This window comes from Grammomys surdaster, unplaced genomic scaffold (assembly GCF_004785775.1).
Source record: "Grammomys surdaster isolate TR1022 unplaced genomic scaffold, NIH_TR_1.0 184, whole genome shotgun sequence".
In the NCBI taxonomy this organism is placed as follows: Eukaryota; Metazoa; Chordata; class Mammalia; order Rodentia; family Muridae; genus Grammomys; species Grammomys surdaster.
The window spans coordinates 740,837-757,138 of NW_021604629.1; the positions used below are offsets into that span (position 1 = coordinate 740,837).

A 16,302-nucleotide genomic window follows, 5' to 3' on the forward strand; every position below is an offset into this window, starting at 1 on the left:
CCAAGTTACTGTACCTCCATTCTCCCCTCTCTTCATTCCTCCTCGAATCCCTGCCTGTCCTCTTTACCTCCCCACCTCCCAACCCCAGATATTTACAATTACTTTTCATGTCCCACTTCTTTCTCTGACATCCTGGTCTTCTCTCTTCTGCATTTGCCTTTGATACAGCCCCTATTAACACTAAGCTGACAGTATACACACTCCAAAATTGAGAGTATTTCCCTAGGCAAATGTGGTCAGCAGCAGATGTTTTGATGTAGTCCAGGAGGTCCTGCTTTGGTGTTCACTGAGTTCTCCTTACCTACTCCTAACTTCTCTACTGGCTATTCCCTTGGCTGTGCTTTATTTCTTGAAACTCAGTGCTGCCCTAGACTTTCATAGCTCTAGATAAACCCTTAAGTAACTGTGTTCAATTATACTCAGATTCCTTCAGGTCATTGCACCTGCACAGGGACTGTCTATGACTTAGAGTGCTCCCCACTCCCATTGCTGATCCTCCGTCTCTGCCTGTGGATACCTCAGCTTGTGAGAAAGTGGCACCAGGATCCTTTGGCCTGATGCCTCCTCTCACCATGCTGACCCTGTGGGCCAAGCTTGGTCACCTTTTAACTTGTCCTTCGTGGGGTTGTTTTCCTTTCTGTTTGAGTTTTTCTCTTTTGCTAGATGATACTCTTTTTATTTCTTTGCTTCCCCGTTACTGTTGGGCTGGACTTTGGCCTCTCTTGCTTCTTCAATGTGGCTTCTCTGCTTCTGGGTGGCTGAAGATCGCGGCTGGAGTGTCAGTGCTCCCGTATTAGGTACTGTGACTGTTCCAGGTGAGGTAGAATGTGAGAATACCTTTGTTTTCCATTTCTCATGCCCTGCCCACATTCCAGAGTCTCCTTCTGACTAAATAGCAAGTTCCTTATTGGAATAGTCTACAATTACTTGGACCCAAAAATCTTAAAATTTGAAGACATTAAATCACCCAGATTCTAAACATTGGTCTCACTAATTCTTAATGAGAGTCCTTGGAGGTGTTCTCAAACTCTTTTGGCTCCCAGTATCTTGGTATGGAGCTCAGTCCTAAAGGCAGCACTGGGAAGAGCGTTCTGGACTCCCGCAGAAGGATAGCTCTGGTGGAGGGGTGGGGTTCCGAAGGTTCCTTCTCCTGTTCGTTCACATGCCTTTTCATTCTGTCCACCTTAGGAGACACAGAAGGAGGTTGGGAAGATATAGTCATGGCCAATGAACTCTCATCTACTTCATCTGGTACTGAGTCAAGCCCCCAGTCTCCCCTGACACCAGATGGCAAACGGAGCCCCAAAGGCATTAAGAAATTCTGGGGAAAGTAAGTTGGTGGTAATGGTTGTAATGATGTGTTTAGTCCAAGCAGATGCTGTTCCAGCCCACATTTGCATAGCTGCAAAAGTAGAATAGTCACATCCAGAGAAAAGACTGTGAGTTATTATTTGTCACCAATCAGAAATGTGACGGGCACTCATCTAATACGGCTAGTTGCCGTGTGTCTTTCTTCCTAGGCATTCCTCTGCCCCATGACCATGCTTCCATGATGATTCACAGCTGAGAGTGTGTTCATTCTGTGCCTCATAAAATATTTTAAAGACCAAAAGCCAAGTACTTGCTAGTCCAACTGATTAATTCTGAACAGAGGCAGAAACTGGAGTCTCCTCAAAGGCATCAGCCTTCACTTTGATCCTGTGAGGAGTGGCTCAAATCCCAGAGTTAGGCTTAGTATTGAATTTAGAGTTTGTTTGAAGCACTGTCATAGGCCATCTTCAGTGGCTTCAGGGTAGGGGCTGGGAAGGGTAAGGCCCTGAGCCCTGAGCCTTGCATCTAGCCCCTCACAGTCTCTGGATTCCTTTCTGTGCAGAATCCGAAGAACTCAGTCAGGAAACTTCAACACTGATGCACCGGGTATGGCAGAGTTTCGACGAGGTGGGCTCCGAGCGACTGCAGGGCCAAGACTTTCTAGGACCAGGGACACCAAGGGACAGAAATGGTAAGAATCCATCCAGGCCATCTGTGAAGAGCTTTTTGAAATCCTGGCCAGGGTGCAGTGCTAGCAGGGGCTGGATGCCCCACAGCCTCAGAGGCTAAAGGCAGGAGTCTTTCATGTAGAGCTTGTCTGCTTGCCATGAGTGGGTATGCCCACATTCACAGGTGCTGAGGTAAAAAGCATAAGACACCCTGCAGCTGGGCATAGTTGGGGTAGAAAAGCTATATTAGTTACTTTTCTAGTTTTTTCAAACAAACAGCAGAACACCAAACCTGAAAAAAGCAACTTGAGGAAAAAAAAAAGAGAGAGAGAGATTATTCTGGATGTCAGCCCATCACAATGGGGAAGGCATGGTGGCAGCTTATGGTGGCTGCTTACATCTTCCAGTATCCCTCATATTTGCACTATAGCAAACTGCACTGAAAGGTGCACTGAAGGGGGCTGCTAAGGTGTGAGTGGTGTGGACATCAGAGCACTGAGTTTCACATGACTGTTTCAGCCAGTTCTAATAAAAAGACACAAAACAGCAAGCCCATTTAAGTATCCCTAATGGACACTCTCCTCTGCCTTTTATTACCCTCTTTCTTTTCCCTGTTCTGAGAGACTGTCTCCCACAAACCTGCACTTATGGATCCTTGCTCATGGGTGGTTCAACCCCTTTCCATATCAGCACCCCTATGACGTGGCACCTCCAGCTCAACCTCTGGACGCCTGATATGCAGAGCCAGCTTTGGTTGGAATGTGCTACTTAAAAATTTAACCAAAGTGAAATGAGTTCTCTTGCTTGCCCTTATATTCACAATGCAAATACTAGTTCTCAGAAAAAACACGGGTTTCCAGCTGAGGGCAAAGACCATTTCCTGGAATGTGCTCTGTTCACAGGCCCGCTGTGTCTTTTTCTCTCCCACACCCTGAGGAAGGACTCCTTAACTTACTGCTACCCTCAGATTTCAAGACTGTCAGATCCTCCTAGTTTTGAGACAGGACCTTCCCATACTTACCTCTGCACTGCTGGATCTCCTCACACCTATATTATATTATAATCCATGATGAAAGGAGGAGGGTGGGGTTGATCCTTCTAATGTTGGATGTAAATCCTCAGTAAATACTAGCTTTGCGGTGGTGGGTAAGGAATCTACCCTAAACTAAAAAGGTGTCAATCAATTGGGAACCAAAGAAAGCTTACCTGTATATTCCATAATTGGATACTGTCATTTACCCAGCAATTTTTCTAATTTAGACATTTGATTCTGGGTTCTCAAGAGATGAGAATGGAAAGGTACAGTAAACTCCTGTGATCGGTCCTTGGTCCAGTTCTGGCTGTGTCTTTAGGGCTTGAGTGTAGAGAAGAAAAGAACAGTCCAAGACTAGCCGGCATGTTTCTAGCCAGTTCACTGAGCTCCTGCCACTCCAGGGCCTGAGGCAGTGATGTCAGGCACTCCCTCTGCCTAAGGAAGGTGCTGCAGCACCAGAGGCTGATCTGCTGGAATGTCTTTGTGCTTTCTTTACCATGACATGGGTTGATGAAGAATGAGAGGGTCCTGATGAGCTTGTTTTCTTAATAATGCCTATGCTAGCAAACATGAAACTTCCCTGGGGGAAAAGACTGGAATTACCCTTAAGGAGAATATAATGACATGCCACTAACTTCTGGCATGTAATTCATAGATATTTAATACATAACCTTTTATAAAAAACTTACCACTGATATTCTTGTGGGGAAAGTGCCTGGTTTCCAAGAGCTACCAGCCCCAATTCTTTTTCCAGTGAAAATTATGTATTTTAAAAATGTTTCATAGATAAATTTAGATCATGGAGAAACAAAGCTTATTGTTTTATTCCCCCAGATAATATCTTTCTGATTTATATGCTGGAGCACACTGTATAGAGAGAGTCTCTTTGCCACTACAGCCTTATCAAAATTATGTATTCATGTTTCTTCTCTGTTTAATTTTCTCCACTCTCATAGATTTCTGCAAGTTTACAGTTTTTTTTTTCAGTTCAAGTTTCCCATTTATTGGTTTAGTTTGTGAATTTTCTGTATGTGGGCCAGTTTCAATTAATATCTTTGTTACAGATTTCTATCCATTCTCCCCATATTAAGGTTAAACCATGTCTGGTAATTATATTAAGACAGATTGGGGCTCATACCAGAATTTTACCTTTTTAGTGACACTTTGAAAAGGGAAGCTTTTATATTTATATATAGTGAGGTTCATTGACTTTATTGTTTACCTATGGGGAACAGGAGTTAGATAGATGCAGAGGTGCTGGGTCTGGTACTGTAGGAGCAAGGAGGGTGGGTGGGCAGGAGATGGACAGAGATGTGAGTGGGAAGATCCTGAAGACAAAGACACAGCTGTACCTGGATTGTCTTGAACAATCATAGGACAGGAGTTTTCAAAGTATGACCTCAGAAGAATGCACTTCCTCCTTCAGAACAGAACTTTCCTCCTGATATATATTCTGAATATTTTCCTCATTCTATAAGTAAATATAAAATAAAATTTATTGTTTTTATATGAAAAAGACAATGAAATGAGGGCTGAGAATGTGGCTTAGCTGGTAAAGTGCTTGCCATGCAAACATAGGGACTTAAGATCCGAAGAGCCTGGTAACAGACAAGTGTGGTGCACATGTCTGCTTGTAACCCGAGTGCCGCAGGGAGGGGAACTGAGGCATGCATGCGGTTCCGAGTTTGGTGGCCAGTCAGTCTAGTCATTTAGTGAGCTCAGAATTCAGTGAAAGGCCCTGACTTAATATAAGGTGGAGAAAGATGAGAGACACTTGGTGTTGACATTTGGGTTCAAATACATAGTGTATACACATGTATATGCCCACACCCACATACCTACACACACACACACACACACACACACCGCACACACACACACACACAAAAGAAACAAAAAGCTAGGTATGGTGGTTGATATTTATTTATTTATTTATTTATTTATTTATTGGTTTTTTGAGACAGGGTTTCTGTATGTATCTCTGACTGTCCTTGAACTCACTCTGTAGACCAGGCTGGCCTCAAACTCAGAAATCCACCTGCCTCTGCCTCCCAAGTGCTGGGATTAAAGACATGTGCCACCACTGCCCGGGTTCATGGTTGATATTTATAATGCCAGCATTTGAAAGGTATATTGCCAAGAATTCAAGGCCAGCGTGAACCACGGATTAGGCCTTGTCTCGGAACACAAAATACTAAAATGAAAACCAAACAACTGATAAGCCAAAACTCCAGATCACACCAAAAGCAGGAGATAAACTTCATTTAGGAGTGGTGAAGAAAAAGTTGATACTCACATAAAGTGAGTCACATGAACTCACTATGAAAAAGTTGTCATTTCTTGATGATTTTACATACTACTGTTCTGATATCAACAAAGGCAACATGAGTCTGATGCCCTGCTGGAAGGATACAGACAACACACCATTTAAGGGGTGAATCAGCCACACACTGAAGAACCTGAGCTGTGTGTTATCACTCATGTTACTTAATAGAAATTTTCTCAAATGGCACCAATGATCCTGAGAACACATATAATAACAGTGCCAGTTGTAAATTTTAGAGCTGATGCTGTTTTATTAGTTTTTATAATAAAAAATGAGGGCTGATGATGTAGCTCTGCTGTAGAGCACTTGCTCAACTTGCATAAAGCCCTGAGTTCCATCCCCAGTACTGACAAAGTGGCCATGGTGGTACACATCTGTAAGCCCAGCATGCCTGAGTTGGAGGAAGCAGAAGGTTCAGAAGTTCAAGGTCACCCTTAGCTACCTATTGAGTCTGAAACTGCATTAGGCTCAGCCTAAAAAATAAAACTAAAAATATATAAATATTATCAATCAAGCTAGAAACTATACTTAGTACAGTTCTATTTTCATAGAAAGTATTACAGAGCTATGGTCAGAGCACACACCTAAGGCCACACACTATATCTAGGAATTGAGATTAAAAAAGAAAACATTGAATTTTATGTAAGGGTTTCATATTAAATTTGTAAATTTTTAGTGTTTTCTCATTCTAAATATTTCCCGATTCTATATTGAAATTTTATATTTTCTATACAGTGGTGCCCCAACTTGTATAAATTCCAGTCGTATAAAACCCGAATCTGCACCCTTTGAGCCCTGCTGAAACCGAAGCTCTAGGCTAGGAGTGTTCAGTACCTCACCCAGGATTTATTCTAGAGTGCTGGCTTCTTTCTGGACTTTTAAGGATCTCCCTGTTTAGCCAGGTATTCAACAAGTTCTTAAAAATCATTTCTGCATGTTAGGGGTACAGCTGGCCCTAGGAGTGCAAAAGGCCTAGGATTTCTCGTTGATCAATGTAGGTAGTCTACAATGGTTTCATAAATGGTACTGACTGAATCTGCATGGTCTTTTTCCTTGTCACTTCCTAACAATAAAAATGTAACATCCACATATACTGTTTGTGTTTCATTAGGTGTGATAAGTAATCTCAGCATGATTTAAAGTGTTTGGGAGGATGTGTGTAGGTTCAATGCAAATACTAGATTTTAAATCTAGGGCTGGAACATCCTCCATGGGTACCAGAGGAGAACTGTACTTGGCTAGAAGGGAATCTCTCTGACTAGCTTGTCTTGTTGGTCTATAAATCTCCATTTATATTTAAAACTGAATAGGAAGCTGTTTTGTCCACCTTCCCCCCATGACTCCGTTGGAGTTTCAAATGTACCATTACATTCACGCTTCCAATGAAAAATTTATGTCCTTAAGAATGGATGGTTTTTAATACCTAGGTGTCCTGGCTAGGAACATGACCTAGCTCTTCATTTATTCATGTCTCGTTTTTTATGTGCTCAGTTGAGTGTTGCAGCTACATCAAGTCACCCTTGGTGCACCCCCACCCTGCCCTCATACACAGCCAGAGAACGAATGTCTATGTGCCTTGTTAAGGCAGCTCCTAGAGAGGTTATAATTCTAGTTGGTTTGGTGGGCATGTTTTTTTTTATTGTTTTAATAAAAGCCATTGATATACATGGATAATACATAGAAAATTGACATTTGCGTGTAGTGTACACATAAACATGCATTTGTTTTCCTATAATACATTTTTTCTTCCTCTTCCAGTAATTTAGCTCTTGTTAGTTTCTAGGTAGGAAATCATATCTAAAAAGAATTGGTCTCTTTATTTCTACTTTTTAAAAGCTGTACTATTTTATCTGTTCATATTTGGGTAGATCTTTCTACCAGGGTTATTAATAATACGTACTGATAGTGTCACACAACACACACACACACACACACACACACACACACAAACACACACACACCTTTCTGCTGATTATAATGGAAATGCCCCTAGTATTTCATTAACAAATAATTTACAAATTAGAAGAGCTTTGGCTTCTATCTTCTCTCTTTTCCTATTAGAGAATGGACTCTTTAACTGGTAGAGAATGGACTGTCTTTTCCTAGTTTCCTGAGCATTTCCCAAAGACTGCTGAGTCTTTGGCTTGCTAATGGGTGTTCATACTGTGTTTCTAGACTTATGTGCACAAAATAGTCCCCTGAGGACCATGGAGGCTGCCCTATGCTCAGAAAAGCTGTAGTTGAAACATAAGACCTGCTATTAAGGTGGCTTTAGAGCCTCTCAAACATCAGTGGGATGTACTACAATGCCATTCACCTTGTTGGTTCTTTTAAAAGACAGTTTTGTTTTGTTTTGTTTCTTTAAACTGAGGCTTTGTGCTATGCAAAGCCCTGGGTACCTCATAACGCAAGCATGCTCTTCCTTTGCTTCCAGTGATGCCAATGCCCCCTTTGCCCAGTGGAGCACAGAACGTGTATGTACATGGCTAGAGGATTTTGGCCTGTCTCAGTATGTGATCTTTGCCAGACAGTGGGTGACATCTGGCCACACACTACTGTCAGCTACCCCTCAGGATATGGAAAAGGTAAGGACTGTGTATGAGGAGAAGACGCCCCTATTTCCCCCCCCACCCAGAGCAGTGCATGGGTAGATGGTAGCCTGCATCCATCCCTTATACACAGAGGATGCACAGGGAAGGCTGAGATTGCCTTTTACTACAGGATAACATCCCAGGGCACTGTGTACCTACCCCAGGCTCTACCACCACTCTGGAGAGCATCTCTATCCTCACATGACATCCTCTAAGGCCCACATTGTTTGCCAAAACTTTACATGCCTTCATCTTTTGCTTTCAGGAGCTAGGGATTAAACACCCCCTCCATAGGAAGAAGCTGGTTTTAGCAGTGAAAGCTATCAACACCAAGCAAGAAGAAAAGTCTGCACTGCTTGACCACATTTGGGTGACACGTAAGAACAGACATATATTTATTGTTCTGAAGGGCAAAAGAATTTCCCATTGAATGTGTGCCTCAAAGACAGGAGCTTACTTGTGAAAGACAGATAGATTACTAATGCTTTGGGGAAAGGAAATCAAGAACCTTAAAATGATCAATTGTCGCCGTTCTCCCTTGGCACCCACAGCATCTTTTCTCATGAATCCTAACACATCTGTTTTTGTAGGGTGGCTTGATGATATTGGCTTACCTCAATACAAAGACCAGTTTCATGAATCAAGAGTTGATGGGCGAATGCTGCAATACCTAACTGTGGTAAGGATTTTTCCTTATTTTCCAGTGAGCATTCAGTCCAAGTTTCTCCATGCTTGTCATTTTAAATGTGATCACCTCTTTTCTTCATATTCTTTTAAAAAAGAGTTATTTATTCATGTATTTTATGTATATGAGTGCTCTGTCTTCATGCACACCAGAAGAAATTAGATCCCATCACAGTTGGTTGTGAGCCACCATGTGGTTGCTAAGATTGAACTTAGGACCTCTAGAAGAGCAGTTAATGGCTCTTAACCACTGATCCATCTCTCCAATCCTACCTTTCCTTGTATTGTAAAGGCCCTGAAATAGTACTGTTATCATCTAAGGCACATCAGGTGCCAACGTACAAACCATGGTGGTAAGCAAAATTGTCTGTGAGAACCTTTCTGAGATGTGGAAGGCACATCTGCGTTTGGTCAGGAAAGAACTGCTGGGGTCTTTTGTTGCGATAGAAACTGACTCATCAACCAGAACTTTTCTTTTCCAGAATGATCTACTCTTCTTAAAAGTCACCAGCCAACTACATCATCTCAGCATCAAATGTGCTATTCACGTGCTACATGTCAACAAATTCAACCCCAACTGCCTGCACAGGAGGCCTGCTGATGAGGTAAGAGAGTGGACTAGCTGTTCAGGTGGCTCTGAGTCAGGACACCTGGAATATCATGAGAAAATGAGGATGCTTTCATCATAAAGTACATCATGATGTTTAAGATTCTGATACCTGTAATTCCCCTGTTGTCTCTGATGGTAGTTTTCTAGGTCATCATAATGATCTAAGGATTTGATACAGCATAAAAGAGAGAGAAAAGGAAAGACAGTATGGAAGCATGGGTGTCAAAGTAGGCAAAGGAGGCAAGGTCCAGGGGGACAGAAGAGACAGAGTTCCAAAAGACTGGACAGTTGAGAGTGGGTTACTTCCTTGCTAGTGTAAAATTAACTAGCCTTTAGCCTAGATGGTGTAGGACCTTACTAGAGGGGAACTAGTGTAGACAAATGCAAAGGACCACATGGCTGATATACATAATACTGTTCTATAAACTTTAGGAGTTCCTGGTGAGCTCCAAACTGAAAACTTATGGATCATGTCCCATCTTCTCTGTTGTGGAGAACTGGTCTACTTCTGGTTCTTTAAGGATTTTAAATACCTGCCTTTGCCATCTAGTCTTTATTTCCTTGCTATTCAACAAATATATCTTGCATGCGGTGTGTGTGAGTTGTGAGCATTTTGAAGCCCACAAGGCTGTGTGAAAGTATGTAGACATTACTATATTTTATAAAAATATTTACATTTTATCTGTGTATCTGTCACACATATATGGGTGCCCACAGAGTCAGAAGAGTTCATCAGATCTCTTGGGGCTGGTCGTGAGCTACCTGACATGGGTGCTAGGAACTGAACCTGGGTCTTCTAGAACAGCAGTGAGCATTATACTGCTGAACCCTCTCTCAAGCCCCAGCTTCAATGTCTTAGTGTGGGCTCTCTATAAACATTTGTCCATGCCAAAGAGTACTTTTTACCTCATAGTTGAATCTTTAAATTCTATTGGATTACTGAATAAAAACCTGTATGTCTATTGATTTGTGCCAAAATTTAGGATGGTAGATTCAGATAGTTAAGCATAGATGCTTCATCAGAATTCAATAAGATACTGATTACCACTCTTAGGTAAGTGGCCTAGATAGCTTAAGTCTGCTGCTCTGGTAGAACAACTCAGGCAAGACTCCTCAGAGTTGCTGATCCCAAAAAGGACCACACAGAGCCTAACTTTTTCACTCTCCTCCATCACAGAGTAACCTTTCTCCTTCGGAAGTTGTGCAGTGGTCCAACCACAGGGTAATGGAGTGGCTACGATCCGTGGACCTGGCAGAGTATGCACCCAACCTTCGAGGGAGTGGCGTCCATGGAGGCCTCATTGTGAGTGACTCTCTGGGCTAGCTCACATGCCTTGTTCCAAACTGGGGTATTCCCAAACCACCTTTCTCTCCTAGTTTTGTTCATGTTGCTATGATTAAAAAAACAAACAAACCCAAAACATAAGGGTGAGGAGGTTTTAGCTCAGTTATAGGCTTCAATCCATTGCCACAGGGCAGTCAAAGTATAGGGCAGGAGCTTGAGGTGGCTGGTCACATGACATCTGCAGTTGAGAGGAGATGATGAATACATGCATACTGCTCAGTTCTTTTCTTAACTCCATCCAGAAGCCAGCCCATGAAGTGGTGCCAGCCATATTCAGGACAGCCCACCTCACTATTAACCCTATTAAGAAAAATCCGTCACACTCCTGCCCTAGGCAACCCCTCCCTGAGACTCTTCCCAGATGATTCTAGTGGGTCAACTTGATGATTAAAGCTAAGCCTCATACTTTGTAAGGACCAGGCATTCTAGTGGGAAAAAATGAGGTTATTCATCCGAACCATTTTACAGAATATGAAATCTCAGAGTATTTCTGAGATCTCTGGCTGAGCATTACTGAGCCTTAAAGAGCTAGGATGGCTTCAGTGAGGACTCCCTCAGCTTCAGTCCAGAGGCCTCCAGTCAGCTGGATGCTTGTATGAGATCAACTCTGAACAAGGCAGTTCCACCTGTTCCCAGAGGAACACGGGGGTTGGGGAAGTGGGGGAGGTCACCAAATGCAATTTCCTGATTGCTATGATATGATCTTTATCAACACTTAGCTCTGTCAAGTGTCAAAGCCAGAAGGGAAGTGTGGAGGTGGTAGCCTAGATGCCATCAGAGAAGACTTGGAAAACAGCCTTATCAGAGAGGCTCTGGTTCTCTGGTAGCCTGTGAACATGAGGCCACCAAACATGAAAGTTTGATCAAAGCTAGGCCTTATGCTGGGAGATGGTGTGGGTAGGACACAGAACACAACCTCTGTTCTGGATGCACCCAACACCCAGGGCAACAAGTCCCCCCACCCTGCTCCCCAATGCTACAGTAACCACTGGCTAGGCTTGTCTATGTTTTCTTCTTAGATCCTGGAGCCTCGCTTCACTGGGGACACCCTGGCTATGCTTCTTAACATCCCCCCACAGAAGACGCTCCTCAGACGCCATCTCACCACCAAGTTCAACGCCCTGATTGGTCCCGAGGCTGAACAGGAAAAGCGAGATAAAATGGCCTCACCAGCTTACACACCTCTGACCACCACGGCCAAAGTTCGAGTGAGTTGTCAGAGTCTGTGTGTAGGTCCCAGCAGCCTGTCTTCTGATCCTTATGCTAAACCTCTTAGTTCGATGCCTGGGCCAAACTAATGAGTACAGCCTTACATGAGCGCCATGCTTGGCTTTTGCTATAGGAGTCTGCTCCTCAGGTCTGTTCATCTTTATTAGATCCATTCCCTACTTGGCCTAAGTCCCAGGATAACAGCCCAGATTTCTGTACACTGGAAACATGCACAGGAAGTAGCTCTTCTTGGGAAGCTATGCTCTACTCCTGTTCTGCCAAGCAGATGAGTTCTAGGTTCTTCAGTCAGGCCCATCTGTGTGCCACAATGCCCCGGGGTCTTGGTCACAGCCATCTTGCAAGCCCTAAGAGTGTTCTCAGAGCACTGCGTCATGGTTGTGTTCTGTGATACAGCGAACACACAGTATCATCCAAGCACCTCTCATTCTGTGGCCTCTCTGAATCCTACAAAGTCTGGCCCAAGCCATACCATCCTTGCAGGCCACAGGTAGCCTCCAGAAACTGAGCTGAACTCTCCCTAAGCTATCATTGGATCCAGCTATATACCTCCTGCTCATATTCCTTCCTCTAAGGATCTAGGACAGGTTCTATGTCTTGGAGAGTCCAGCAGAGCAGTGTGGGTGAAGCTCAGGCAAAAAAGAGGGCCAGCCCAGATTCTTCCGAGGTCTGGATATCCTTGTGGCTCTGGGCGCCCCTCACTCATCCATGTGCCAGCAGCTGTAGCAGCTGTAGCAGCTGTAGCTCGAGCAGGCAGTAGCATTCTAGGGCACCCCTCAATCTACCATGAGAAATAGGAAGTTTCTGGGGAGGAGGGTAGTGGGGTTGAGTTTTAGGCACAGCATCAGAGGAGCAGCTCTGTGTCGAAGGTTTCTCATCTGCCAGCCTTGCCAGCATAGAGCATGTCATCAGGAGTTCTGCCTCCCACAGCACTTTCATTTCTTTCCTCCTGAGCTCGCTCTCAGATACATTGTCAGTCACATTTGCACACCAACCCCGGAGCTCCTTCTCATCATCTTGCATTTGCTGTTTCAGCCTAGGAAACTTGGCTTTTCACATTTTGGAAACATGAGAAAAAAGAAGTTTGATGAATCTACAGATTACATTTGCCCGATGGAGCCCGGAGATGCTGTCAGTGACAGCCACAGGGTCTACGGTGTCTACCGGGGCCTCAGTCCCCTTGATAATCATGAACTAGATGGTCTGGACCAGGTGGGACAGATAAGCTGATGCCCCTGTCATCTGCCTTCTCTGTGCACGGAGAGCTCACAGTAACGCCGAGTGTCACCGTATAACTGCACTTCACCCTCGTCCTTGTGCATGGCCTGCAGAAAACAACTGTGTGTCTTTGGGCTGGTCTCCCTACACACCTTAACGATGGTCAGGATATGCAGTTACACACCCACAAAGGAGACAGACTCTGGGGACTATAGCCAAATGTGGACTCAGGGGAAATCACCTGAAGACATTTGTACACGTTTAGTAATTCAAAATATCCATATTTCATCTGGAAACACATGAGCAGAGGCAGGCCCTAGGCAATCCCAAGAGGCTCAGTTCTCAGACACTGCCCCTATTCTCCAGTAGAGGGAAGAATTCAAGTGCCTTAGGCCTGTGAGCCACAGAGTCTTGGCTGAGATCAAAGTGCCAACAGCAGGTATTTAGGCCATAGTGACAATGTAATTTGATTGTACCTTACTATAGGGTGGCCACTTGTTTCTGATAATAAAAACAATATTTATATAGAAAGTATGAACCATTTTTAATTTTCTTGGGGGCTGGAGGTAGAGTGATACCCACCACATTGCTTAAGGGCCTATAACTTAGGATCCACCCAAGGGGATAGAACATCTGTCAGAGGATGCTTGTGGCTCTATTGCCTTGGGCCTCATCTCCCTCTGTGAAGCATAGAAGTAGCCGGGGTGTCACATACCCCTTTGTTAGAGGTTCCATCTGTCACACAGAACCTACGTAGTTTTCCATTTCAGCAGAACGAGCCTCAGAGTGAAGGGTGGGGAGATGAACAGGCAGCCTTTCTGGCAAGCTTCTGCTTTTCACATCTTGCCCACTTCTGTTTCCTGGAAGAGCAGAAACAGAGCTGGCCTCTTGCTTTAGACACAGACTAGCTGGTAATGGGCTCAGCAGATGGCCTTTGTCTGGCCGGAGACTGACCGGGAAGAGCTGTATACTCTGCCAGTCTGAGCTTCTGCTCAGGAAATTCCAGGTTGGAACTGGCTAACATTTGACTCCTTCTGGGTCCAGTGGGATTCATCTACAGAAGAACAGCAGTGTTTTATTCATCTGGCAGGGAAGGTAGGACTGATGGCCCCATTATGGCACTCTGATTCTACCTCACATGCAGGTGATACTTAACATTTTGCTTCTTAATACATACAGAAGGCTCAACCATGGTTTGTTACTTTAGGCTGCTACCTCCTCTGAAGTCCAGCTAGTGAGAGAATTGGGCATAAAGTTGCCAGGTTGGGCAATACTAGTATTTAGTTCTGGTACCCAATGGCCAATGCTGTTGTAGAGCAGGTCAGGCCAGGTTTTGTGCCCTGTTGGTTATGTCCCAGTGAGGGGCCGCATGCATCTGTTTTCAGACCTTACATGGGCTTGTATTGCTGCTGAATCTGTGTGGCCTCATGTGATTCCCATCCCCTTAGTGGATCTGAGTTTTCCTCTTACAAGGGGTTGCCCTTGGTGCCTCCATGTCTATAGCTTCCAGATAAGGAAGATGGAGGAGGGGAGAAAGAAGGCAAGAGAAGGAGGATCCTGTGCTGTGGAGAGGCTGCATTCTCCTGAAGATGCCCTCTTACACCACAGCAATGATATCTGGGGTCCTGTGCCTGGAAATCATCCTACTGTCCAGTAATCTGGAGGCTTTCATCTCTGTTGCTCTCTGCTTCTGGAAATAGCTGGACCACTGGACAAGAGGCTGCTTGACAGGCTCTGCCTGTGGCCTGCTTCTGTACACTGAGTGCTAGTGCTGAGTGTGGCTTCGGCAGAGCCTGTGTGCATGCAGTGCAGGGAGTGAAACTGCATGTGTCTCACCAGCTGACACTCCTCAGAGCCCTCCAGGGAAGAATGTCCTGGAGAGAGTGCACTTGAGTAGAGGGGGTTTGCATGACACTGTCTCTGTAAAGCATGGGCTTCACCCCTGTGTGCTGACTAGGCTGCTGCCCATTTTACAGATGGCACCTTCTGAAGGCACCGTGACACAGATAGGGCTACTCTCCCAAGACATCCACCGCCTCACGGTAGGATTTGACTCCCCTCCTTGTGGCATGGCTAGCAAAGCCCAGTGAGCTTGGTGTGCTGTGGTGTGGTGTGGTGTTTGTGGCCACAAGAGAGGAAATGATGCTACTTGATAGTGGGCCAGAACCTGAGCCAGCCCTGAGGCACACAGCAGCCTGAAGACCTCCTCCATTGGACTCTTGCTGACTGAGCCACTGCAGGGCATTGCAGGCTCACAGGCCTTTTGGAAAGTTGGCCTAAACATTCAGGATGCTGGAGCCTTTCCCTGGTCTCAGACCTGGTAATGATATGATGGCACCCCAGCAGTTTTGGGTCACTTTTCCAGTGAGACCAAAGCTCGGACTCACTTCTGGCCCACTGAATACTGTTTTGTTTTCTTGGCACGGAAGAACATGCATTCCCATTGCTCCTCTGATATCATATCCTGAATGTTAGGAGAGCCTGCCATGCCCAAGAATACAAATCAATCCATGGGGAGGCAGCTTGGTCCCAAGCAAAGACGTTTTGGGGAATGTAGGAGTGACTCAAGTCCTTGTTTGCCTTTTACTAGCTCTAGGAGCTTAGGTGTGCTATTGTCCCTGAGACTGGCTTTAGTTACTTGTCGATACCTAATACTATTTAGCCCTAATACAGCGGGGCCAATGATAGCCGTCTTATAAATCACATGGGAAAAGCAGAGGCAGCAAGAAATGGCTACTCACAGTTAGAAAACTGTCTAAAGGGAAAGAAGAAGACTTCCTAATGTCAATGACACACAGACTTTGTCTCTTGGCTCACACAGGGAAATGTCTTTGTATAATCTTGGCCTGTGATCTCTAGCAAATGTTTGGTGGTCTTGAAATAATAAGTTTATCTCTAAGGTAAAAGGCTTAGTTTTATGTGCATATATGTACGGGTGGTGGTGGTAGCGACTGAACCTAAGAAATTGTGCAAGAAAGGCAAACGCTTGTGTACACCAGGCTTTCTCTTCAGCCCATTTTTATCTTAACATTACTGTCTGTCCAACAGTCAGTGCTCAGGCTCCCTGGGATACTGTAACTTTATAGGTCAGTGATGTTAGATATGGGCCACTTCCGGTGTCTGTTTCTTGTGAAGATGCTGCAGAGTAGCCTTGGCCTATGGACCCTTAAACTGCCCCTTTGGCTGTGTTCTTCCAGACTCTACTGAGCCAGGACCAACTACTGAATGACCCGCCTGGCTGTCCCTGATGCTGATGACTGCAGATGACATTCTTCATGGCCGAGAGCCT

The 16,302-nt window shown here is 44.6% G+C and overlaps 1 protein-coding gene across 5 annotated transcripts in view; it reads left to right on the forward strand.

The window, feature by feature from the left end:
* The window catches only part of Ppfibp2 (PPFIA binding protein 2), a 148,927-nt gene extending 132,651 nt beyond the window's left edge, over positions 1-16,276 (forward strand). For 4 of the 5 annotated variants that reach the window (XM_028768000.1, XM_028767999.1, XM_028768001.1 and 1 more), the window contains 9 exons: positions 1,189-1,330; positions 1,874-2,002; positions 7,773-7,923; positions 8,195-8,306; positions 8,520-8,608; positions 9,096-9,218; positions 10,401-10,526; positions 11,588-11,776; positions 12,831-13,547. In XM_028768000.1, the coding sequence (XP_028623833.1) occupies positions 1,189-1,330; positions 1,874-2,002; positions 7,773-7,923; positions 8,195-8,306; positions 8,520-8,608; positions 9,096-9,218; positions 10,401-10,526; positions 11,588-11,776; positions 12,831-13,025 (1,256 nt within the window). In that variant the 3' untranslated portion in view covers positions 13,026-13,547. Of the gene's footprint in view, positions 1-1,188; positions 1,331-1,873; positions 2,003-7,772; positions 7,924-8,194; positions 8,307-8,519; positions 8,609-9,095; positions 9,219-10,400; positions 10,527-11,587; positions 11,777-12,830; positions 13,548-14,989; positions 15,056-16,210 lie in introns of those variants that run through there. The other variant, XM_028768003.1, reaches the window with a different exon arrangement.
* The last annotated feature ends 26 nt before the right edge of the window (positions 16,277-16,302 follow it).